This window comes from Heterodontus francisci, chromosome 25, assembly GCF_036365525.1.
Source record: "Heterodontus francisci isolate sHetFra1 chromosome 25, sHetFra1.hap1, whole genome shotgun sequence".
Lineage (NCBI taxonomy): Eukaryota > Metazoa > Chordata > Chondrichthyes > Heterodontiformes > Heterodontidae > Heterodontus > Heterodontus francisci.
The window spans coordinates 59686350-59712735 of record NC_090395.1 but is presented as its reverse complement, the minus strand read 5'-3'; the positions used below and the strand labels follow the sequence as shown (position 1 = coordinate 59712735).

Below are 26386 nucleotides of genomic sequence, written 5' to 3'. Positions count from 1 at the left end.
GGGATGGTCAGGTGCACAAGGTAAGTAATTTGCGGAGGGGGGGTGGAAAGAGGGCAAGGGATTAAATGTATGTTTGTTGGGTGGGGGCAGGAGAGGGGCTAGATCAATTAATTAAATTTTTAAAAACCCATTTCCCTATAAAGATTTAAATGTAACAATAGGTTTCGAAGCCCTTTAAAAATGGCTGATGCCATTGCCGGGGACAGACCACCCACCCCCTCCACATCATGGGGTGGGCGGTCCACCCCAACCATCGTGGCGGCTCTGCGACGTGTGGTCTGCACAGGCAGATCACCATTTTTGAAGCTCCGGCGAGCTTATAAAATCCAGCCTGTTATGTTTGAGATTTGTTCAGCTGAAAAATTTTGATTTTCAATAAGAAAAACAAAGTGATTTAATCACATCCCAATTTTTCTCATCATAACAATGAAGTAAAAGTCGAGTTTGCAGGATACTTGCTCTACAAACTACATATATGTGCTGCAATCAAAGTTTAGGAACCAGAAAGATATGAAACTTAAGACACCTTACTGGTACAGGTAGTACTTCAGCTACTCATTGAGGAGGAGTGTTTTGGATACATACTCTGCATGCTTCCAGTTAACAGCAGCAATGCTTTCGACGCCTTTCGAGAGTTCTTTCACCTGCACTATCTGCCGCTGCTGCATGGACTGAAGAAACTTGGAGAGCTGAAGACAAGATTTCCACAGATCACGTCAAAAACTCATGCAAACCAAATAATCGAGAGCAGTAAATCTTTCAACCTCTATCCTAAAATGCTGGATTATCTTTGAGTAGCCCAACTATATGCTGGTGGTATTCAGGACTCATGTTAAGCCAATATTTAAGAGCAAAATGTAATTACTGTAATGGAGTAAATTATATTAAATGTTTTGCATCATTCCAAAGTTTTAACTTCCCAGCAACATAAAGATTGCAGTATAACTGCAGCCAAATCAACTTCATTTCAAAAGATGCACGATCACCCAGAAGAGGTACTCTCAATACCAGCTGAGATCTAACTGCGTAAAACTTGAGGTCAACTTTAAAACTGAAGTTAAAAAAGGCCAGCCAGCCTGCTGGATTATTTTTAGAATAACAGCTAACACAGCAGTCACAGAGATCACAAAAATAATTCTGTCACTGCAACACAACACAAAAGAAAGATAATTAAAAAGAGCAAATGGGAATCTGGGTTTTATATACAAGAGCAATGAATACAAAAGTAAGGAACTGATATTGAATTTGCACAAGACATTTGTAAATTCACAGTTTGAGTACAGAGTGCAGTTCTGGGTGTTCTTTATATCAAGGACAGAAAAGGCTACAGGAAGGGTAAAGTGGTATGAAACCCGGAATTAGAGGTTATATTTATGAAGACTTGAAAATTTGAGTTTTTGTACATTGCAGCAGAAAAGCATAAAGCAGCAGTGGTTTTCAAAATTATGAAAGCTTTTGAGAGGGTAAATAGTGAAGGACCATTTCCAGTGGTTAGCAAAGGGCATACATTCAGAGTTATCACTCAAAGAACGAAGGGAGAAGTCAAAATACATTTTTTTCATACCATGTTATGAGAATATGGAGTATAAATGTCTATTGAGAAAAAGATCAAACCATTTAAAAGTGGATAAGTATTTAAAAATAAATATTGAAGGATATGGGAAAATACAGGGAACTGTGATCAGAGTAGATAACTCCAGTAGAACAGATGTAACTCCTTCTGTGGTGTAATTTCTACAATTTTGCAAAGTTTTTGTAACATTCCTATGCTTAGATGCTGTATGAAACACTTCTGTGCATTAACCTACCTTTTTATAGCTTGATTTTTTGATGTCTAATTGCCTGCCTTCAGGGCTATGCAAGAAGAAAACAGCACAAAAAAAATCTTAAAATAATTTCGCATAAAGATATGATTTGGGATTTCAGTGAATAATATAGTCAAGGATGAACATGGGATTCTCATAAGCCAAGGGGGCACAATTTTTTTGAAAACTGGAAAATATATTTGACAAACTGGTGGAGAAACTCCTACGCTGGTGCAGCTAGCAGGCATATATCAATTCCCTGGGCGTAGGCAGCGCTGCAAGCCACGACCTGCATGAACCACTCGGTGTTCTTCATTGATGTTATTGAACTGCCCTGGTGAATCAACACATGTCTGCACAGCGCTGCTAAAAGAAGCATTACACAAACAAATTTCTCTTCAGTATATTTTATTGGAGAAGTGAGAAGAGTAGTGTAACATTTTCATCACAGTGACATGATGCACCAGAGGTGCAATTATGCAGTGCAGAACAAATTATATTACACTGCGTGTTCATAAACAATTGAAGAAAGATTTTCCAAATATTTTTTCATAATGGTACTGAACTTTTAAAAGGCTGCAAGCACAGTCTGAGATACAGAGACCCAAAGTGGTCTTTTTCTCTTATGCAGTGGCTGAAGGGAAAATTATTCTGTACTGTGCAGACAGGTTTGACACTTCTGCAAGCTATATTCCTGGAATGACCATTGTCTATGCTCAAGTTTTTAAGTGGGCATTTAGTCTGGGCATGAAACAAGGATTCCAGTATTTTTTTTTAACATTTTGGAGGGGTGTTCTGTTTCAATATGGATATGACTCAATTTAAAATGAAAGTAGTCTTATTCATTTCTTAAAAAATAGTACCAGAATATGAATGTCTAACTCCTATCTGGACTTCTCTCTTCCCAGTCTATTAACAGTAGCAGAAGAATCCAGGAATAGAGCAATAGAGTGCAGATCTCCATTCCTATCATTTTTCCACCCAAATTTCTAAAGTGCACCCTCGGTTATAAAAACAATTGGCAAATTATAAAGCAATAACTAACTTGAGTCTTTGTAACCAAATCCTTAACTAACCTTCAAAGTACAGTACCGTTCTAGCTCCCAAAATGATGTTTCACAATAAACAAGCATCATATTGCAATTGTGATTGAATACTACACTTACCAACAGGGATAGATGTGAACCTTGAGAAAGGTGCTCGTAAGCAGTGGCAGATCTGCTTTCTTCACCTTAAATTTCAAAGCATGAAGGAAACACTGTAGAAGGAGCTCATCCATCTGCTCTGTAAAAATAGGAGAGGGAAAATAAAGCTATTTTTACTCTGACAGAAAATGCAACTGACCATTACAGGACCCAAATGAACACTATTCTGTTACTAAATTGACCTGACAGGTCAGTTAATTGCAAGTGCCACTGGCTGCCAAGGTTTAGAGAAAGGAATTAAACTGAATGCACAAAATGATAATGGGCAATGTCCTGCAGTTTAATGGGACTACCTCATCATAAAAGACATTTTTGCTTTTATTACTTGCAGCAACCCTTTCCCTTGAGCTTTAGAACTTGGAATTTTAAAAAAAAACTGATTTTGTTCTGTCCATTTACTTATTTTAACCCATTTAATAAAGAAATTTTTTCTCAAGCTTTCAAATTTACTTACGTTTTGCATCAAAACTTCTTGTAGGGTGCAATACTGTAGTACAGTCTACTCACATCAACTTTGCTGAATTTAATCTACCTGATAATTCAAACTTTTAGTATTCAATGCCTAATTTGTTGTATTGTTTACTTAATCAGTCTTTTTTGTAGTAAATGGTGACTAAATTGTAAGTAGACAGAAGTCATTAAAATGTAAACACTTTGTCTTTGCAGTTTGTGAAAGGTATCCTTCTTTTCACAATATAGCACATTCTGAAAGGCTGGGGTGCACAGCCGTGGCTTAGTGGTAATGTCATTAGACGAGTAACCCAGAGCCCCAGGCTAATGCTCTGGGGCCATGGGTTTGAATCCCACCGTGGCAGATGGTGGAATTTGAATTCAATTAATAAATCTGGAATTAAAAGCTAGTCTAGTGGTGACCATGAAACTATTGTGGACTGCTGTAAAAACCCATTTGGTTCACAAACAGGGGACTTCAACGTCCATCACCAAGAGTGGCTCAGTAGCACCAGTACTGACTGAGCTTGCCAAGTCCTAAATGACATAGTTGTTGGGCTGGGTCTGCGGCAGGCGGTGAGGGAACCAACAAGAAGGAAAAACATACTTGACCTCATCTTCACCAATCTGCCTGTCGCAGATGCATCTGTCCATGACAGACATACAAGATAATCAGAGGGTTAGATAGGGTGGATAGTGAGAGTCTTTTTCCTCGGATGAGGATGGCAAACACGAGGGGACATAGCTTTAAGTTGAGGGGTGAAAGATATAGGACAGATGTCAGAGGTAGTTTCTTTACGCAGAGAGTAGTAGGGGCGTGGAACGCCCTGCCTGCAACAGTAGTAGACTCGCCAACTTTAAGGGCATTTAAGTGGTCATTGGATAGACATATGGATGTAAATGGAATAGTGTAGGTCAGATGATCGGCGCAACATCGAGGGCCGAAGGGCCTGTACTGCGCTGTAATATTCTAATTCTAATTCTAAAAAAAGTATTGGTAGCCGTGACCACTGCACAGTCATTGTGGAGATGAAGTCCCGTCTTTACGCTTAGGGTACCCACCGTCATGTTGTGTGGCACTACCACTGTGCTAAATGGGATAGATTTCGAACAGATCTAGCAACTCAAAACTGGACATCCATGAGGCACTGTGGGTTATCAGCAGCAGCAGAACTGTATTTAACCACAGTCTGTAATCTCATGGCCCGGCATATTCCCCACTTTACCATTGCCATCAAGCTGGGGGATCAATCCTGGTTCAATGAAGCGTGCAGAAGAGCATGCCAGGAGCAGCATCAGGCATACCTAAAAATGAGGTGTCAGCCTACTGAAACTACAACACAGGACTATTTGCATGCCAAACAGCTGAGGCAGCATGCAACAGACAGGGCTAAGCGATCCCACAATCAACGGATCAGATCTAAGCTCTGCAGTCCTGCCACATCCAGTCGTGAATGATGGTGGACAATTTAACAAATAACAGGAGGAGGAGGCTCCACAAATATCCCCATCCTTAAAATTGGAGAGCCCAGCACATCAGTGCAAAAGACAAGGCTGAAGCATTTGCATCCATCTCAGTCTCCTCCTGAAGTCCCCAGCATCATAGATGCCAGTCTTCAGCCAATCCAATTCACTCCACGTGACATCAAGAAACGACTGAAGGCACAGGATACTGCAAAGGCTATGGATGCTGACAACATTCCGTAAATAGTACAGAAGACTTGTGCTCCTAGCAAAGCTGTTCCAGTACAGCTAAAACATTGGCATCTACCCGGCAATGTGGAAAATTGCCCAGGTATGCCCTGTGCACAAAAAAGACAAATCCAACCTGGCCAACTACTCTCAATCATCAGCAAAGTGATGGAAGGTGTCGTTGACAGTGCCATCAAATGTCACTTGCTCAGCAATAACCTGCTCACTGACACTCAGTTTGGGTTCCGTCAGGGCCACTCAGCTCCTGACCTCATTACAGCCTTGGTCCAAACATGGACAAAAGAGCTGAATACAAGAGGTGAGGTGAGAGTGACTGCCCTTGACATCAAGGCAGCACTTGAACGAGTATGGCATCAAGGAGCCATAGCAAAACTGGAGTCAATGGGAATCAGGGGGAAAACTCTCCGCTGGTTGGAGTCATACCGAGCACAAAGGAAAATGGTTGTGCATGCTGGAGGTCAATCATCCCAGTCCCAGGACATCACTGCAGGAGCTCCTCAGGGTAGTGCCCTAGGCGCAACCATCTTCAGCTGCTTCATCAATGACCTTCCCTCCATCATAAAGGTCAGAAGTGAGGATGTTTGCTGATGATTGCACAATGTTCAATGGCATTGCCATCGCTGAATCCCCCATTATCAACATCCTGGAGGTCATCACTGACCAGAAACTGAACTGGAGTAGCCACATAAATGCTGTGGCTACAAGAGGAGGTCAGAGGCTAGGAATTCTGCAGCGAGGAACTCACCTCCTGTCTCCCAATGCCTGTCCACCATCTACAAGGCACAAGTCAGGAGTGTGATGGAATACTCTCCACTTGCCTGGATGGCTGCAGCTCCAACAACACTCAAGACTCTCTACACCATCCAGGACAAAGCAGCCTGTTTGATTGGCAGCCCATTCACCACCTTCAACATTCACTCCCTCTACTTCTGACACACAGTGGCAGCAGCGTGTACCATATACAAGATGCACTGCAGCAACTCACCAAGGCTCCTTCGACAGCATCTTCCAAACCCGTGACCTCTACCATCTAGAAGGGCAAGGGCAGCAAATTCTTTTCTTTATTTGTTCATGGGACTTGGGCATTGCTGACTAGGCCAGCATTGATTATCCATCCCTAACTGACCTTGAACTGAGTGGGCCTGCTGGGCCATTTCAGAGAGCATTTAAGAGTCAACCACATTGCTGTGGATCTGGAGTTACATGTAGGTCAGACCAGGTAATGCCCGAAAGGACATTAGTGAATCAACATCAACAATGGTTTCGTGATCACCATAAGACTAGCTTTTTAATTCCAGATTTATTAATTGAATTCAAATTTCACCATCTGCCATGGTGGGATTAGAACCCATGTCCCCAGAGCACTAGGCTGGGCCTCTGGACTACTAGTCCAGTAACATTACCACTATGTCCCCACCTCCCAATTAAAGGCAATTAGGGATGGGCAATAAATGCTGGTCTAGACAGCGACGCCCACTCCCCCAAACAAATTTTTAAAAATCCTGATCACTACAAAGTTTGTTTTACTCGATCAAAAGAATATCTTTGAAAATGACCGAATGTGTACCTTCCATTATGGGGCAGAAATGCAAACAGAGGATCTATTGACGTTTTAAATAGATGCAATCATTGCAAAAAAGAAAAACTGGCCTCAGAGTTCAGTTTGTTATGGTCATTCAAAGTTGGTTAATAACAATATCTGATAAATTTTTAAACATTAATTTCCTATTTTACTGTATCATTTTCATTGCTTTAAATTATTGGGTATTTCCAACAAAACTCACTGAAAGAATTAGTATATCAAATTCTGGTTATGTGGGATTCCAGGATTTTTAACTGCTATGTGAGAAATTGGAGTCTGCACTAAACCCTAAACCGGGAGGGGTGAAAGCCTCTTCATACCCTGTACTGTCCTGATGTTTTCTGCAGTGTCCTGCTGATTTTCACTGTCTTCTGTCATTTCTTGCTGGTCAACAATGTATGAGGTATGAGCCTTGCTGTCATTCACATGACCTGTTGCTGAGGACACGTGTTCTGATTCAGTTTCCACATTCAAACAAAGACTGTCCATGTCTGGTGTATCACTCTCTGAACTGTCCAGCACTGCAGTCACATTCTCAATACCATCTGCAGCAATGATCACTTCTTCCTCCTTCTCTTCTTCTTCTCCCTCCTCTTCTTCCTCCTCCATCTGATCTCTAAACTCCCCAGGGTCACAGCGGTTGTGGGGAATCACAGGTGGATTAGTTTTTTCTCCAAATGCCCTGAAAAAGAATAAATAATTTAGCTAAAGGAAAATATTTTCTCTCTCTTCCTCTTTCAAACTGCAACCTCCAGTTAAAAGGAAAATAGATATCAGAGATCTTGAACCAGCTGCAATGGTGTGTCCAAGGGGAAATTAATGGGTTTAATCCTTAGATTTTCTCTCCCTATCCTCTGCAGGGGTGGGGGGCAGGGCAGGGGAGCACACGGTTTCCTTTCGCTGCCTCACCCAATCAAGCCAGTCGACAACAAAAATTCACTAAAAGTAACGTGAACGTGCAGCTTATACTGGATATGGACAGTAATGTAAACAGTACAGTTCGTTGGGGGAAAAAGACTAAGATCAATTCTGTAAGAACACAAACTGCTGATCACATCAGAAAGAAATAAAATAGAGTGCAGCTTGGTATCAGTGCAAATACCAGACACTATTCTAAACCGAATTCAGCAGTGGATCTCCCAGTGTTACTCGCGGCAAGTTAGAGGATGCACCATTTTATAACATAAGCAGCTAAACTCCCACAACAATCCATTCAAGCAGAGTCAGAGATAGCCTCTGCAACAATAACAGAAAATGCTGGCAACATTCAGCAGGTCAAGCAGCAGCTGTGGAGAGAAAAACAGAGTTAACATTTCAGGTCTCTGTGACCTTTCATCAGAACTCTGCAAGTTTCTCTCCCCATTAAAAGAAAATCACAAAAATCAAAACTGACATTCCAGTGCAGTACTGGAGGAATGCTGCACTGCTGGTGGAGCCACTTTTCAGATGACATGTCAAACCATGGCCTCATCTGCCTGCTCGTGTGGATGTAAAAGATCCCGTCGTACTATTTCGAAGAAGAGCAGGGAGTTATTCCCCGGTAGCCTGGCCAATATTTACCCCTCAATCAACGTCACAAAAACAGATTACCTGGTGATTAACACATTGCTGTTTGTGGGAGTTTGTTGTGCGCAAACTGGTTGCCATGTTTCCTGCATTACAACACTGACGACACTTCAAAAGTACTTCATTGGCTATAATTGTTTGAGACATCTGGGGGCTGGTCATGAAAAGTGCTATATAAATGTGAGTCTTCCTTTTTTCTATCTCTACCCAATACTGGTACCTGAATCAATTCTGCCTACTCCCTTACATCATTTCCCACCATCTTCACCTTCATTTCCTTTCTCTCATTTGTTTTTGCTTTTCCATTTTCTCACTTCTGCTTGCTTATGCAACACTTTTTCACCTTGCCATTGTTTATATCCTCTTTGACTGTTGTGACTTACTTCAGCTTACCTTTCACAAACAGGCACGGCTCTGTTCACAGCTATGCATAGGAACAGAAGTAGGTCGGTCATTCAGTCCCACGAACCTGCTTTGCCATTCACTCTGATCATTACTTCAACTCCATTTACCTGCCTTGTTTCCATATCTCTTGACCTATCAATCGCACTCTTGAAAATTTTAAATGACTCAGCATCGATAACATTTGGGGAGCAAGTTCCAGATTTTCACCACCTTTGCAAATTAATTTTTTTTTAAATTACAGAGCAGATAGTAAGAGCAAGTCAGGACAAATGTAAAAACTATAGGAAAACTAAAAAGAAAAGCTTAGCTCCTTTATTAGAAAATTAGCAAAAAATTATAAAGGGAAATAAAAAGGCTTTCTATAGGTACAATAGTGGTAAAAGGATTATGAAAGTAGGGTTAGGGCCAGGAGCCTTTCTGGTTAAGCTTGTACAAATTCACATTTTAAAATGCAACCCTCAAAACATAACTCAATCTGAAAACTGCTTCTGTGAGGGATACCCAGCTCAAAAACATCAGGTCATACTTTTCACCAGACTGAAAACTTAAAGATAATTATTTAGATGATATTTATAGTACGTAACTAATAGCATGTATAAAAAAGTGATATGGACAACAAAACCATATACTTCAAATAAGTGGACACAATAATCACTTAAAACTACATGACCACATTTACTTTTTCTTGACTTCAATAGCAGCCAGCAAAGAAATTGAGCCCAGCAAATTGTGCAAATCTATTCTGTTTTTAAGATTCAGACAAATGGAAAGATTGTTGAAATGGTTGTGTCTTTTATATTTCAGTGTCACTCACACTACAATCTGATTGTCAGCTGATAATTCTATGTTTAAAACAAATTTAAATCTATGTTGGGTGAAGGAGAAAAAATATATCCCAAGTGTGTTACGTGCTTAACAGTTAGTGAAAACTCACATCTGAGAGGTTTGATAACTTCATTTTAATCTTTCAACAAGCCAAGAGTTAAAAAGTATTGCAGTGACGGCCACTTGTGGTACATCACGTTGCTATACCAATGCAACGTATCAGTACACAACTGAATGCAATGGACAGTAAATGAACTAAAGATATAATAACTGATGTTAACAGATAATTGCAGTTAAATAGCTTCAAATACAAAGTCGTATTTTAAATCATTTTTTTGCAACCATGTAAAATGAACAAATGTTGAGTACTCCCCATTCTTACCATAACTGATCCAGATATGTATGGAGGGTGGTGACACCCTTTCCCTTCATACCAGCTGCAAGCATCTCTGTTGTTGGCATAGTGACTAAGCCTATTGCCACTGGAGCTCTGCAATATATTGAACGAAAGGGTTAAAATAAATCAACACACCATATTTATTTTACATTTAGATAGGATTATGTAGCCTAACAAAGTGATTCCTAGACTCCGTTACTGGCAAAAACTTGTGCATCTGTGTTTTAAAAAATAGTAGTTTATTGCTAGATCTACCTTGTAGATGCTGGACTGAACTGTTTCAATTTATTTTGTTTTAGAACACGACAACATTGGAGAGAGGTGACCTTCAATCCATTTATCTCGAGTGACTCCACAGACGTACATCAACTAACAGCCTTTTACAGAACAGCAAGAATACCAGACAAAGAATACAAGGCCAACCATGGTCCAAATGGCCACCTTCTGTGCTCCAACCTTCTAACTTTCTATAGAGTCATAGAATCAAACAAAGAACAAAACAGCACAGGAACAGGTCATTCGGCCCTCCAAGCTTGCGCCGATCTTGATGCCTGCCTAAACTAACATCTTCTGCACTTCCGGGGCCCATATCCCTCTATTCCCTTCCGATTCATGTATTTGTCAAGATGACTCTTAAACGTCTCTATGGTACCTGCTTCCAACATAGAGAAATACAGCACCGAAACAGGCCCTTCGGCCCAACGAGTCCGCGCCGACCATCAACCACCCATTTATACTAATCCTACATTAATCCCACTTTCCCTCTCACATCCTTACCTTCCCTCAATTCTCCTACCATCCAACCTACACTAGGGGCAACTTTTACAATGGCCAGTTTTACCTATCAACCCGCAAGTCTTTGGCATGTGGGAGGAAACTCACTAAGGAGTTGAGGTAATGATCAGAGTGAATGGCAAAGCAGGTTCGTGGGACTGAATGGCCTACTTCTGTTCCTATGCATGCTGCACAGTATAGCTGTGAACAGAGACATGCCTGTTTGTGAAAGATAAGCTGAAATAAGTCACACTATGATTTTACGTGGGCTGCATAGCACAAATTGCCCGAATGTACTGGCTAAAGAAACAAAGATGACAAAAGACAGAACCTTGCAAAAGGGAGAAAAAACTGACATTTAAAATACAGTAATAGGAGTACCTGCTTCCAACAAGGTTAACAGCACAAAGATCTCCCTGCAGTACCTCAGGAAGACCAGATGGTGGCACAACCACTCCAGGCAACATAAGATCTGCAACAGCAAAAAATTCAGGTTTTACTGCATGCACAGTGAACCCAAATGTTCAAGTAACCAATTCTCATTAAAGACCATTTTGTTATATTTAATTTGTAACTCATTACTCATATTATAATCAAATGTAGAAAATTTTAATTACATGAGCAACAGAATAAAGAATACCAAGGATTCAGCCATGCAGACTGATATGTAGAGGAAATGGTTATTATAAGACTAAAATGTAGCATTATTTTTATGAAGATTAACTAAAGCAAGACTAAAGCTAAAATGAGTACGCAGCCAGCACACTGCAGTGTAAGTTTCTCAAGATTATGCTGAGGCTGTAAAATTTACTGGTCAGACTTCCACCGGAGCAGTTCTGGTTAACACACTTCAAAAGGGGTGTTCTTGCATTGGAGAAGCAAGCAGCAACAAGGATGATCCCCAGTACGAAAGGGGATGAACTCAGAGGCCAGATTGGAGGAGCTTAATCTTAACAATCTAGTGAGCAAGTTAAGTGCAACCTAACTAATATCATATAAAGTTTTAAATGGCAAATAGGCATGATAAACCCAGAATATTAATCTGTCAGTCCAACCAGTAGAACAAGAGGTCGTAAACTTAAATATGATTCGTGAGCAGTAGATTTAAAATAGATCCTAGAAAAAAAATCTTTTATTCAAATATCTATTAGGGAAAGCAGTGCACTCAAATATGTTAGGGAAATTCGGGTTCAGTTAGATGCTAGACTGGATCAAATGAACAGGAGCAAGTATACTGTTTTGTTCCCAAAATCCTTGACATTTTCTTCGTGCTCTTATGGCTACAACACTGCCCAGCAGTCATAACTTTGGGAGCAAATACTGGAAATTGAAACAGCTGAGTAAAGTCTTATTTGTCATTCAACTAACAGTTTCACAACATTTATGGCCTTATATGAGAAATAACAATTCATAAAACATAAATTTTTAAAATCTTGAAAAACTGGAGCAAAAATACAAAAATAAAAGCTTAAAACATAGCAGCAAAAGTCCAGGCTAAAAATCAAGTCTGTAACTAAAACATGAAATAAAAAGATACAAATCTAAAATTACTCTAGGACTGAACCACCACAGTACAATCTAATTGAGCAGTTCAGATGATGTCATGAACCTCAAAAGCAAAGTTCACTTTATAAACATTATCTTGACATATCATTAAATTACCGTCTTGCATTCTCTCCCTGACATTTGAATTTTTTTTGAAAGTTCAAAATTACAAAGTATGCACCATCCCACAAGAAGCTGTACTGGATTGTCCTGCTGCTGGAGACTTCACAACAACAACGTGTATTTGTTTAGTTCCTTTAACATAATAAATCATCCTAAAGTGCTTCATATGCGTTATGAAGCAAAATATGATACTGAACTACATACGGTGATACGTCGGGAACATGGTCAAATGTTTGGTCAAAGAGGTATGCTTTCAGGAGTGTCTAAAAGGAAGAAAGAGAGGTAGAGAGTCAGAGAGGTTTAGGGAGGGAATTCCAGAGCTTAGGTCCTTGGTAGCTGAAGGCCTGGCCACCAACAGTGGAGCGATTAAAATTGGAGATGCTCAAGAGCCCAGAATTAGATGAGCTCAGATATCTTGGAGGTTTGTCTAGTTGGAGGTGACTACAGAGATAGGGAGGGGGGAGGCCATGGAGGGATTGGAAAACAAGGATGAAAATTTTAAAATCAACACGTTGCTTCACCGGCAGCCAATGTAGATCAGCGAGCACAGTGGTGATAGGTGAACAGAACGGGCAGCAGAGTTTTGGATGACCTCAAGTTTACAAATACCAACAATATTGAACAAACCCCAACTCACATGAGTCAGCTTGAGCGGTTTTGATGGCATAATTTCATCTCTTTTAAGTAGGTGTAATTATATTGCATCATAGATGATGCACAATAGGGCAGTTAAGACAAAGTAATATGGTGTCTCTGGTCAGCACTTGACAGACCTTGCTGTGGAGTAATGCTCCAGTTGGTGATCTGGAATGACCATTGGACACACAAGTACAATATTCCTTGAAAGAAGATATTTGAAATTTTTTGAAAACTATAATAATGACAAAGAATTTTTATCCATAAAGATGCTTTCTTTTAGTTGCAGCTTTGACTTGAAAGAAAAAAGACTTGCATTTATATAACGTGTTTCACAACCTCAGGACGTCCCAAAACTATTTATAGCCAATGAAGTTCTTTGAAGTGTGGTCACTGTGATAATGTAGGAAATGTGGCAACCATTCTGCGCAGAGCAAGCTCCCACAAACAGCAATATGATAATGACCAGATAATCTATTTTTGTATTGTTGATTGCATAGTGTTCAGAAACAAAAGCATTTTTTGAGGTGCTTTATTTATCATTCTATTCCTATCTGCACTTCTTTACTGTCGCATGGTGCTATCAACGTGTTTCAACAGATTTTTCCCCCAAACCAAATCAAGGCAGTAATGGAAGAAAAAGCACCCTCCTCACTGAATAAAAGGCCAGTTTACATGCTATCCCACTGTGAAGGAACACCTGGGCACCCTATTTTCCAGACTTCTATAGGTCAGCATTATTGGAGGTGGGGACTGCTCTCCCTTCAATTGGCTCTCAGCAGGTGAATGCCGAATAACGAAAGGGCAATTACATGAGTGCCCGCAAAAACCATAGCTACACCAGAACTTCACTGTGTGTGGTTCCCTTTTTCTGGATGAGCGGAGCGGGGTGGGGGGTCATTTCTCAGACATAACACTACTCTGAAGGCGAGCCAAGAACGCAGTTCTCTTAATTGTAAAACTGGTGGCTGCCAAGCAAAAGCTGCAGTGAATTTACATTTTACTGGAACCACAGTTCTTTTCCAGGTTTTCAGTTGAAAACTCATCAACAATATCACTAGTTTTATTGGGAGAAGACACTGGCAACTCAAGCATTCTTGACTTTGATACTGAATGTCTCCTGAATTTGGAAGATTGTAACCCAAGTTAACTCAGGCAATGTTTTTAAGTGCATGGAATGCAATAATAGGCTTTGCTTTGAATAAACACTACAATTAATATGAGGCCACTTTAACAACCGCAAAGGTACAAAAACGCAACCAAATGAGTAGGTTTTTTCATATATATCCTCAGTTGAAACATGTGGACAAATAAGCAGGTAATCCCTGCACCAACACACAAGTAGGGACTGTCACGGCAACTTCACATACATCAACCAGTGTCGTTCGCATCCTGCTATTTAACCCAGTAAATAGAAGTTAAGAGAAACTTAAAACATAAAAAGGTCCTTTCTTCCTCAAAACACTAAGGATTGTTCCATGAAATTGACATCCTCGAGTTATTTTCCAAAAATGGTATTCCAAAAGAATCAAGAAATATACTCAATAAGGACTTGTGGTGACTGGTCCATGGATTAACATTAAGTAAATGAAGTCACAGAAGAATCAATGGGAGAAAAAATAGATAACTTACAAAAGAGACCAATGTATTCTGGAAAGGCAGTGATTTGTAAGATCTTACCCTGAATTCCACTACATGCTTATGAAACACCTTTACTTTTACTATTGAGTTCTCATCTCAAGTTTTGCTTACCTGCTCACATTCATGTAACTATAGTTAAAAAAACGGTTTTCTTCTACAAACCGTGAACTATTACATTGGCTGAAATTATTTTAAATCTGCCTCTTTACAACATGTTTTTGTGCCTCTAGGTTTCAGATTCCTCACCTGCTCCTCCAGCAAGTTTCGGTAGTACCGGACGCCATGTTGTGAACGTAGCCAGCAGATCTGGGTGGGACCACAGGGTATACACTGTCCAAAAAAAAACAACAGGTCAACTTACTAAACCACAAAAGACATGGGGGTTGTGGGGGCGGGGGGTGCGCAGGGAGGTGGTAGATAGTTTTGCGATGGTGTACAATGAGTGATATCAGATCAATTGCCCATTACACATCCCTCCCAATTTTCATCAGGAAAGCTGTATAACAGTAGCTGATCCAATATTGTCTGTTTTACACTAGCCCCCAGAGTCAATACAACCCCCTGTATTCACAAGATGCATCACATGAAAGGGAACAATTTACACACACCTGCTACTGTATGTTTGGAATTGATCTTAATATTGACGCCTTTACGTCACATTTCAAACATGACCAACATTTGCTCATCTGTCACAAACAGGGAACAGTATTTGTGATCATCTACTTCTGATCATTTTCTAGTGCTAAATAACTGAAATACCAGTAAATCAAATTAAGCAATGAAAATAATAAAAGTAGAAATTACAGGCTAACAAAAATTGAATCATCAGTTAAGTTTTGAATTAAAAGTCAATTGTAAAAACGAGGGATAAGAACATTTTTGTTGTAACATCTGTTCTGAAATTTGACTTGAAAATTCTAAAAAAGAATTTTAAGTAGGGTGTGAAACCTGAATATCAGGGATCTTTACAAGGAATGGCGAGTACTACATAGCCCACTGGAAATCCTACATCATTCTTTTTCATTTTTCTTTCATTGGTGTGTCTAAAATCCTAACTTATGGAACTCCACGTAGAGCCTGGAGTACATCCAGGGGGCGTGCTGGAATCAGCCCAGAGATTCCTTGCAGCATGTCCACGCTGCTAAAATGGATCTTTTGCTTATGATATATTTACTGATTTTAAAAAGAAAAGTTCCTGTTGAGTCATTTCAGCAGAGGATGGAACAACATAATATAAAAGCAAAATACTGCGGATGCTGGAAATCTGAAATAAAAACAAGAAATGCTGGAACCACTCAGCAGGTCTGGCAGCATCTGTGGAAAGAGAAGCAGAGTTAACGTTTCGGGTCAGTGACCGTTCTTCCGAACACCATAACCTCTAATCAAATGGCAAACAAAGCAAATCAAGTCCCACAAAAGGAAGTGAAGGATTCCCCATGCCCGATGTCTTTCCAGTACACCCTTGTCACTTAAGCAGACGTCTTGAGGACCCTTCAGAAGAACACTGCTGGCCCTCCTTCCTATAGCGTTCATTAGTTATAGAAAAGTGTTCTGTAGTCTCATTCAAAGAGCGCATGGATGAAGTGAAACAATTGTTTATTCCTGTCTGATGCAAAAGTAAAACGGGAAAGATAGACAAACCATGGCTTACAAGGGAAATTAGAGACAGCATTAGGTCCAAGGAAGAGGCATACAAATTTGCCAGAAAAAAAACAACAGACCTGAGGATTGGGAGCAGTTTAGAATTCAGCAAAGGAGGAGCAAGTGATTGATTAAGAAGGGGAAAATAAAGTACGAGAGTAAGCTTGCAGGGAACATAAAAACTGACTTTAAAAGTTTCTACAGGTATGTGAAGAGAAAAAGATTGGTGAAGACAAATAGGTCCCTTAGTCAGAAAGAGAGGAATGCATACTTTGGTTCTGTCTTCACAAAGGAGGACACAAATATCATACCAGAAATGTTGGGGAACACAGGGTTTAGTGAGAGGGAGGAACTGAAGGAAATCAGTATTAGTAGAGAAATGGTGTTGGGGAAATTGATCGGATTGAAGGCCGATAAATCCCCAGGGCCTGATAATCTACATCCCAGTGTACTTAAGGAAGTGGCCCTAGAAATAGTGGATGCATTGGTGATCATCTTCCAAGATTCTATCGACTCTGGAACAGTTCCTACAGATTGGAGGGTAGCTAATGTAACTCCACTATTTAAAAAGGGAGGTAGAGAGAAAGCAGGGAATTATAGACCAGTCAGCCTGACGTCGGTAGTGGGGAAAATTCTAGAGTCCATGATCAAAGATTATATAGCAGAGCACTTGGAGAACAATGGTAGAATTGGACAGTCAACATGGATTTACAAAAGGGAAATCGTGCCAGACAAATCTACTGGAATTCTTCGAGGATGTAACTAGCAGAGTTGATGAGGGACAGCCAGTGGATGTGCTTTATTTGGACTTTCAGAAGACTTTCAACAAAGTCCCACAGAAGAGATTAGCAGGTAAAATCAAAGCGCATGGGATTGGGGGTAGTGTATTGTGATGGATACAAAATTGGTTGGCAGACAGGAAACAAAGAGTAGGAATAAACCGGTCTTTTTCCGAATGGCAGGCAGTGACAAGTGGGGTACCACAGGGATTGGTGCTAGGACCCCAGCTATTCACAATATATATTAATGATTTAGATGAGGGAACTAAATGTAATATCTCCAAATTTGCAGATGACACAAAACTGGGTGGGAGGGCGAGTTGTGAGGAGGATGCAGAGGGGCTTCAGGGTGATTTGGACAAGTTGAGTGAGTGGGCAAATGATGGCAGATGCAGTATAACGTGGATAAATGTGAGGTTATCCACTTTGGTAGCAAAAACAGGAAGGCAGATTATCTGAACGGCTATAAACTGAGAGAGGGGAATATGCAACAAGACCTGGGTGTTCTCGTACACAAGTCGCTGAAGGTAAGCATGCAGGTGCAACAGGCGGTACAAAAGGCAAATGGTGTATTGGCCTTCATAGCGAGAGGATTCGAGTACAGGAGCAGGGATGTCTTGCTGCAATTATACAGGGCCTTGGTGAGGCCACATCTGGAATATTGTGTGCAGTTTTAATCTCCTTATCTGAGGAAGGATGTTCTTGCTATAGAGGGAGTGCAGTGAAGGTTTACCAGACTGATTCCTGGGATGGCAGGACTGGCGTATGAGGAGAGATTGAGTCGGTTAGGATTATATTCGCTGGAGTTCAGAAGAGTGGGGGGGGATCTCATAGAAACCGATAAAATTCTAACAGGACTTGACAGGGTAGATGCAGGAAGGATGTTCCCAATGGTGGGGGAGTCCAGAACCAGGGGTCATAGTCTAAGGATACAGGGTAAACCTTTCAGGACTGAGATTAGGAGAAATTACTTCACCCAGAGAGTGGTGAGCCTGTGGAATTCGCTACCACAGAAAGCAGTTGAGGCCAAAACATTGTATGTTTTCAAGAAGGAGTTAGATATAGCTCTTGGGTTTAAAGGGATCAAAGGATATGGGGGGAAAGCGGGAACAGGCTACTGAGTTGGATGATCAGCCATGATCATAATGAATGGCGGAGCAGGCTCGAAGGGCCGAATAGCCTACTCCTGTTCCTATTTTCTATGTTTTTATGTTTAGTCCTATGTAATTTCATTGTACTAATTTCTGGTTAGTAATTGGTTTTCTTTAAAAAAGAAAGCAAAATTTAAGACCCAAAAGTTATTATGCAGCTAAACTACAGGGTACAAGCCAACAACCAGAATGGGGAACTGCATGAAGCAGTGCCAATGCTCAAAAAAGCTAACATTACAATCTGGATTTGGTAGCAGAAAGCAATTGGCACCTGAACAACTATTTCAACTGCAACCAAACATACCCTCCTGTAGCTTTAACTAACTTGAAACATCTCAATGGATTCAAGACAATCTTCTCTCGTGCCATGCAAAGCTATCAAGGAGTAACTAAGACAGGTCCATAATACACAATGTATACAGAGAAAAGGACCATAAACTAATCTACTCAAGTGGTTAGCACCGCAGCCTCACAGCTCCAGTGACCCGGGTTCAATTCTGGGTACTGCCTGTGCGGAGTTTGCAAGTTCTCCCTGTGTCTGCGTGGGTTTCCTACGGGTGCTCCGGTTTCCTCCCACCGCCAAAGACTTGCAGGTTGATAGGTAAATTGGCCATTATAAATTGCCCCTAGTACAGGTAGGTGGTAGGGGAATATAGGGAAGGGGGGGGATGTGGTAGGAATATGGGATTAGTGTAGGATTAGTATAAATGGGTGGTTGATGGTCGGCACAGACGCGGTGGGCCGAAGGGCATGTTTCAGTGCTTTATTTCTAAATAAATAAATAAGTTAGCACCGTAAGTATGGTCTTTCTACTGTCACATACACTTGTTTCCTCAAGCATGATAATGAAAGAGAAATGAGGGTGCTTGTGTAACAAAGTAACAGAGAAAAATAGTTCTATTTAATCTTGTGATGGTAAGGGTGCAAAAGGATGTAGTAAGAACATAACCTCCTTCTGTCATAGAGTCGTACAGCATAGAAACAGGCTCCGGCCCACCGAGTCCATGCCGACCATAATGCCTATTTATACTAATCCCATCTGCCTGCATTAATTCCATATCCCTCTATGCCTTGCTCATTCAAGTACCTGTCCAGATGCCTCTTAAATGTCGCTACTGTTCCTGCCTCCACCACGTCCTCAGGCAGCTCATTCCAGATACCCACTATTCTTTGTGTGAAACATTTACCCCTTTGATCCCCTTTAAACCTCCTCCCTCTCACCTTAAATCTATGCCCTCTAGTTTTAGTCACCCCTACCATGGGAAACAGACTCTGGCTATCTAACCTATCTATGCCTCTCATAATTTTATATACCTCTATCATGTCCCCTCTCGGCCTCCTTCGCTGCAGGGATAACAGACCCAGCCTATCCAATCTCTCTTTATAACTCAAGCCCTCCAAACCAGGCAACATCCTTGTGATGTGTCGGCCATGTCACAGACACCAAGACTCATCTGTCTTTGTGTTCCTTCCCTATTTCTTGCAATCCTCTCCTATTTTGGTTTTGTGTTTATGTGCTGCTCCTATTTCTCCCTCCTTATATCGACATGTTTTTGTCTATTTTATTTCCTCATTTGTTTCTCTCTTTCTCTGAGCAGATATGTTTCTGTCCTCTTCTGTGCTTTCTGGTGGGGTTGGCATATATGGGGAGGGATGCAGACTGGCCAGTCATGCGTGGTAGGAACAATCCAACCACGACTGTGGGCTGCTTCACAGACAGCATCCAGTCACGGCCACCGGCCAGCTTCAGGGAATGACAGGAATCTGGTTAGGGACGCACCCTGGCATCGGGAAGTGAGGGGGACTGGGTCAGGTAAGTGATGCTATGGAACGGAAGTATCAACGTTGGAGATGGAGCGTGGAGGTCATATTATAGTAAAATAAGTGTGTAAACTACATTTGACAGACCCGGGTTTGACATGAAGTGCACTGCATGCACATGATTTTCAATAACTAAAATTTAATTGAAATTGTTTGTTTCCTTTCCACCGGTGGATTAGAATTAGAACATTACAGCGCAGTACAGGCCCTTCGGCCCTCGATGTTGCGCCGATCATCTGACCTACACTATTCCATTTTCATCCATATGTCTATCCAATGACCACTTAAATGCCCTTAAAGTTGGCGAGTCTACTACTGTTGCAGGCAGGGCGTTCCACGCCCCTACTACTCTCTGCGTAAAGAAACTACCTCTGACATCTGTCCTATATCTTTCACCCCTCAACTTAAAGCTATGTCCCCTCGTGTTTGCCATCATCATCCGAGGAAAAAGACTCTCACTATCCACCCTATCTAACCCTCTGATTATCTTGTATGTCTCTATTAAGTCACCTCTCCTCCTCCTTCTCTCTAACGAAAACAACCCCAAGTCCCTCAGCCTTTCCTCTTAAGACCTTCCTTCCATACCAGGCAACATCCTAGTAAATCTCCTCTGCACCCTTTCCAAAGCTTCCACATCCTTCCTATAATGCGGTGACCAGAACTGCACGCAATATTGTTCCGGTGATTGTTTATTACTATGGTTACTGCACATTTTATAAATTGCCCCACACACTATTGCCTTCCCCATTGAAACTCTCGGCTAACCAATTATAGTATCATTGGAATACATATCCAAACATGCAACCAAGTATCCTATTAAAATGCTCTATGAAATCACACTGTACCCTATTAATCAATAGCACCAATGAGCACACAAGGCAGGCACTTCACTGAAATGTTCCTCTGCGATAAATATCAATCAAAAGATAATAATTCTTCACCAGAGAAAAGATTATCTAGCTTGGTCTTAACTGAGTAATGAACTTAACCATTCCTAGGGGGAAGGAATGTTTTGAAATTTGCCACAATTAATAAGCTGCTTCTTACAAATAGTGGCAAAATAAAGCACCCAATAAATGTTGAGAGACTCTCAACAGCCTGATATCTAACTCCAGGAAAGGACCATCACCTAACCTGGAAGGCAATCGATGGGTCATTTCTCCCAATTATAGTTGAGTCGGATAAGCCGGTTGTCGTCCAAAAATAAAAGGCACCATTGGCAACAATAAGTCCAATTCATTGTTGGCTCCTCTGCTTCCTCTCAATGTTCTCAAATTCAATGCAATGAGAGGTTAATAAGCTGTGCAGAAGAATGTCAGAGTTTACTATGACAGTCCCAAAAAAAAGCAGTTGAAGGAGTTGGGCAGTTGTTCTCAATTTGTGCATCAGCTTTGGCTCTCAATAAGAAACGCTAAGTGACCCAAGAACTCCCCTCAACTAGCAAAAAAAACAAATTGAGGCTTTTATACCTGAGCAAAATATGTTACATTTGAGCGGCTAAACAAAATGGCTGGATTTTGGATATTCCACCATTTTGTTGCAATCAACATTTTTGTTCCTTTTGTGAATTTGCTGCCATCAGAAAATAAAACACAAAAAAACAGTTTTGATCACACACCTGTTGGATAAAGTCTCTTGTTCACTTCAAAGAAGATGGGGTTCTTATTCAAAACATAGGCAGTCACTGATTCTCCTTTGTGCAAATACATTTTCACCACATTCAGCTCCTCCTTGTTTGGTATGAGATGCGATAGTTGATCATTGGATAAAGAAGGAAAGGCAGACTGTATGTCAGTCCTGAGTTTCCTCCTGTGGAATAAAAAGTAATTTAGGTTGGTTGCTTAAAATATTAATATAAACCAGACTCCAAAATGGGAGGCTATTTTTCACACGGGATCAGAGGCGAACTGGAAAGATGGATACAAAACTGGCTCAGTCATAGGAGACAGAGGGTAGCAGTGGAATGGTGCTTTTCTGAATGGAGGGATGTGACTAGTGGTGTTCCGCAGGGATCAGTGCTGGGACCTTTGCTGTTTGTAGTATATATAAATGATTTGGAGGAAAATGTAGCTGGTCTGATTAGTAAGTTTGCAGACGACACAAAGGTTGGTGGAGTTGCGGATAGTGATGAGAATTGTCAGAGAATACAGCAGGATATAGATCGGTTGGAGACTTGGGCGGAGAAATGGCAGATGGAGTTTAATCCGGACAAATGTGAGGTAATGCATTTTGAAGGTCTAATGCAGGTGGGAAATATACAGTAAATGGCAGAACCCTTAGGAGTATTGACAGGCAGAGAGATCTGGGCGTACAGGTTCACAGGTCACTGAAAGTGGCAACGCAGGTGGATAAGGTAGTCAAGAAGGCATACGGCATGCTTGCCTTCATCGGTCGGGGCATAGAGTATAAAAATTGGCAAGTCATGCTGCAGCTGTACAGAACTTTAGTTAGGCCACACTTAGAAAATTGCGTGCAATTCTGGTCGCCACACTACCAGAAGAACGTAGAGGCTTTGGAGAGGGTACAGAAGAGGTTTACCAGGATGTTGCCTGGTCTGGAGGGCATTAGCTATGAGGAGAGGTTGGATAAACTCGGATTGTTTTCACTGGAAGGACGGAGATGGAGGGGCGACATGATAGAGGTTTACAAAGTTATGAGCGGCACGGACAGAGTGGATAGTCAGAAGCTTTTTCCCAGGGTGGAAGAGTCAGTTACTAGGGGACATAGGTTTAAGGTCAGAGGGGCAAAGTTTAGAGGGGATGTGCGAGGCAAGTTTTTTACACAGAGGGTGGTGAGTGCCTGGAACTTGCTGCCGGGGGAGGTGGTGGAAGCAGGTACGATAGCAACATTTAAGAGGCATCTTGACAAATACATGAATGGGATGGGAATAGAGGGATACGGTCCCCGGAAGTGCAGAAAGCTTTAGTTTAGGCAGGCATCAAGATCGGCGCAGGCTTGGAGGGCCAAATGGCCTGTTCCTGTGCTGTACTGTTCTTTGTTCTTTTCCACTGGTTGTGTGTCTTATGATGCAATTAATTTTCATCAGAAACATTGAGAACATCAGAACCCAAGTCATGATCTCAAAGCTAAGGCTCCCATAATTTTTAATTTGCATTCATGGCAGATAGGCAGAGTGCATAAGTAGTGACAAAGATCTGTTAAATCCATAATGAGTTAAAATATCCTCCTTAGAGCATATTTCATACACAGCCCAATAATCTAAGACTTTTTGACATAACAGTCTTTCTTTTTGATCCCTTGGTTCGACAGGAGTAAAACAAGTGAGCTGATTTAAAATTGATCCAGGGCAATAACTTTAAGGTCAAAAGTATTTTGAACCTAAGGTGTGAAAGTGACAAAATTAACCATCAACTTCCAAGTATATTGCTTGACGGGTTGAACATCAGAAATACTAAATTTGCCTCTTAATCCCATCACCTGCCTACCCCAGTCTGCTGGCATCTTTACATAACATTTCAAAGAGATTGACTGCCCAGCCACCAAGCAATCTTTGACCTCATTGGGACTCGACTACAGTACCAACAAAAGTGGACAGTCCATTCTCATTGAAAAATGTGGTCCATTTCATATATTGCCCATTCCCCTGATACAGGAACGACATGATTTCTTTAAAGATATAGTAAGCTGAAACTATTTTTAATTTACGTTGACCCTGTCTCCATCTAAAGTCAAGTAAAAATAGATTGCAGGAATTCCCTACCCCTCCTCCCACATATATCTTCCATTCCAGTCTGGTTTTGAACTTGGCAATCCTGAAACAAATCAACCACTGAGCAATCTTTGGTCTGTTAGATACATATGGTGACAGTGGTGGGTATATTGTAGATACCACAGGGAACAGGCTATCCAGGGAGATTTTCATGCAAGATATAGCAAACACACTTCTCCGTTTCCTAAATTGCAATAGCAAGGGGAGAGCCAACTGTGCAACAGCCCCAACAAACAAATTTCTCTGCAGCACCTGTGGAAGAGCCTGTTACTCCAGAATTGGCCTTTATAGCCACTCCAGGCGCTGCTTCACAAACCACTGACCACCTCCAGGCGCGTATCCATTGTCTCTCGAGATAAGGAGGCCCAAAAGAATAGTGATTACGCTTCAAACTGCAGTACAATAACAGTAAAGTTCTCTGAGACGTCCTGAGGTTGTGAACGACGTTATGTAAATGCAAATTTTCCTTCTCTCCGACCCACCCGTGTCAAATGTGGAATTTAACTGCCTTATATAACAAAAATTACTTTTATGCATTTGGTGGAGAGAAAAGGAGGAATGGGAGGCTAGACTGGCTTCACGAGTTCGTGGAAGGTCTCACAAAAATTTTAACTGAAATAAAAAGGAGGCTGCACATAAAACAAAAATACAAACTTTCTGCTGAAAATCTCAGGCCTCCCAATGGGGAAAATGAGCCGCAATGCGGATAGTAACCCTGAGACTGCAGTTTATCTGCTCAAGTCACTGACACTGACGCGTAAATATGATATTCTGACGTCCTGGAGTTTATTGATCCCGATTATTTGTTAATTAGATGGATATTTAACCTCCAACGCGGTTCATCCTCTCCCCGGGCCCGCAGAACACACCAGAAGCGGACACAATGAGCTCACCTGTCCGACCCTTTGATCGCAGTGTTGGACTTGACACGAAAAGGTTTGGCAAACATTTTTTCCTTTTCCTGTCGATCTCAAAGGCTCACTCGCATGGCGAGTTACAATCTCTTGTTTAATTTAATTAAAGGGAGTTAAACGTCTGTTCAGGCACCGTTTCTCCGAACTGTACATTCCGCCATCTTGCGTCCCTCTTTCAGTATTCCGGGTGGAACACAAGCCTACAGTCTGGACTGCTCTAGAAGTTCCTACCCACATAATACACGAGTCACTACAGCAAGATGAATTGTAGATATGCAGATTACTGTCTAACATTTTTTAATGTAAGCATCAAATATAAATCTACTTCACTGAGAATGGTAAATCCTGATAATAGTCGCTTCAGTTTGGATAATAAGCATTCTAGTGCGTTAAAGGTGTTCAAGTTGTTGTAACTGTACTTTCCAAGATTATAGTTGAATAGGTTTGGAGAGTAGCACACAATAGTCAAGTTCAAGAGTTATGAACATCAGCAAAATTCCATGATTGAATTAATTCCTAAAATTTGCCAATAGTTGCCTGTTACTGTGCACAATGCCATTAAAAATGTCAGTTTTGTCTGTCCAGACTGTTTTGATTGGTCAGTTTAAAGGGTGTGTCTGTTGGTAGGTTTATTTGGTGGGTGGTGCATGGAGAACTGGAATGTGTGATGCATGTGTGGCTGCTAATGGTTGGTGGTGGTGGCCGTGGTGGGTGGGTGTTTGGTGGAGAACAAAATGGGAAAGTAAGGGGAGCCCAACAACAAAGATATTCTGGATGGAGTGATTGTTCTGTGAGGGATGGGGATGACATGGCATGGGAGGGATTGAAGGAATGGGAATGGCATGAGAGAGACGGCAAGGATGGGATGGAAGGGGTGGATGAGATGACGGAATTGATTAAGTCTGCGAAAAATGGTGGAGACAATTATTTGACACAACTAATATTTGGAAGCTATTCTTTGTGCTAAAAATTACTATTCCCTAGATTTCAATGACAGAGTTTTAGAAAAGCTGTCAAGTGAATTAAAAGACTACATCAGCATTGATTCTATAGACAAAAAGGATGAGAACAGTCTATACCCTCCTAGTCTCTACTAATTTGACTGCAAAAGTTTTGCGTGTCTCTGTTAGTATTATATTACAAGAATAGTTGATCCCCTGCAGTTTTGCAGACAGGAATTGTCTTCAGGAGAACTAGGGTTACAAGATGCAAGATAGTTAGACAAGGGTGTGCAGACATAATTCAATTCCTATTTTTAAAGTGACAATTTTTGTATATTATTTATATAGAGTAATAACAAACATGCAACAATTTTTTATTTAACGTGCTTTTAAACTCACTATTCATAATATACAATGGTTTGAGAAAGAGTTAAGTGGAGGATGGGCATTTACCTGCAGTACAGATTGTGGAAGACTTGAAATGCTATGGTAGAAGGATGTTAATTACAGCATGATGGTTTACATAGGCACATTCCATTATAATACTTGCATAGAGCCATGTAGACAGCATGTTATGTTGTGAGTGTGTGTATTGTAAACTCAAAACAAAATTGCCAAACACTGTTCTCTGAAGAAAATGTTCCTTTTAATGTCCTCATGATTTAAGCGTTATGACATAACAGCCTGAGTGACTGAAAAGATCGATGTTGAGGGTGATCAACACTTGTTCTGATGAAAGGTC

The 26386-nt window shown here is 41.0% G+C and overlaps 1 protein-coding gene across 2 annotated transcripts in view; it reads right to left on the bottom strand.

Annotated features, from left to right (window-relative positions):
• Positions 1-24901, bottom strand: part of eif2d (eukaryotic translation initiation factor 2D) — a 40592-nt gene extending 15691 nt beyond the window's left edge. For both annotated transcript variants that reach the window (XM_068057285.1, XM_068057286.1), the window contains exons 1-9: positions 24683-24901; positions 21678-21868; positions 14914-14997; positions 11104-11194; positions 9934-10041; positions 7076-7437; positions 2972-3089; positions 1809-1854; positions 586-689 (exon numbers count right to left, since the gene is read on the bottom strand). In XM_068057285.1, the coding sequence (XP_067913386.1) occupies positions 586-689; positions 1809-1854; positions 2972-3089; positions 7076-7437; positions 9934-10041; positions 11104-11194; positions 14914-14997; positions 21678-21868; positions 24683-24738 (1160 nt within the window). In that variant the 5' untranslated portion in view covers positions 24739-24901. The remainder of the gene's footprint in view (positions 1-585; positions 690-1808; positions 1855-2971; positions 3090-7075; positions 7438-9933; positions 10042-11103; positions 11195-14913; positions 14998-21677; positions 21869-24682) is intronic.
• Between the last annotated feature and the right edge of the window lie 1485 nt (positions 24902-26386).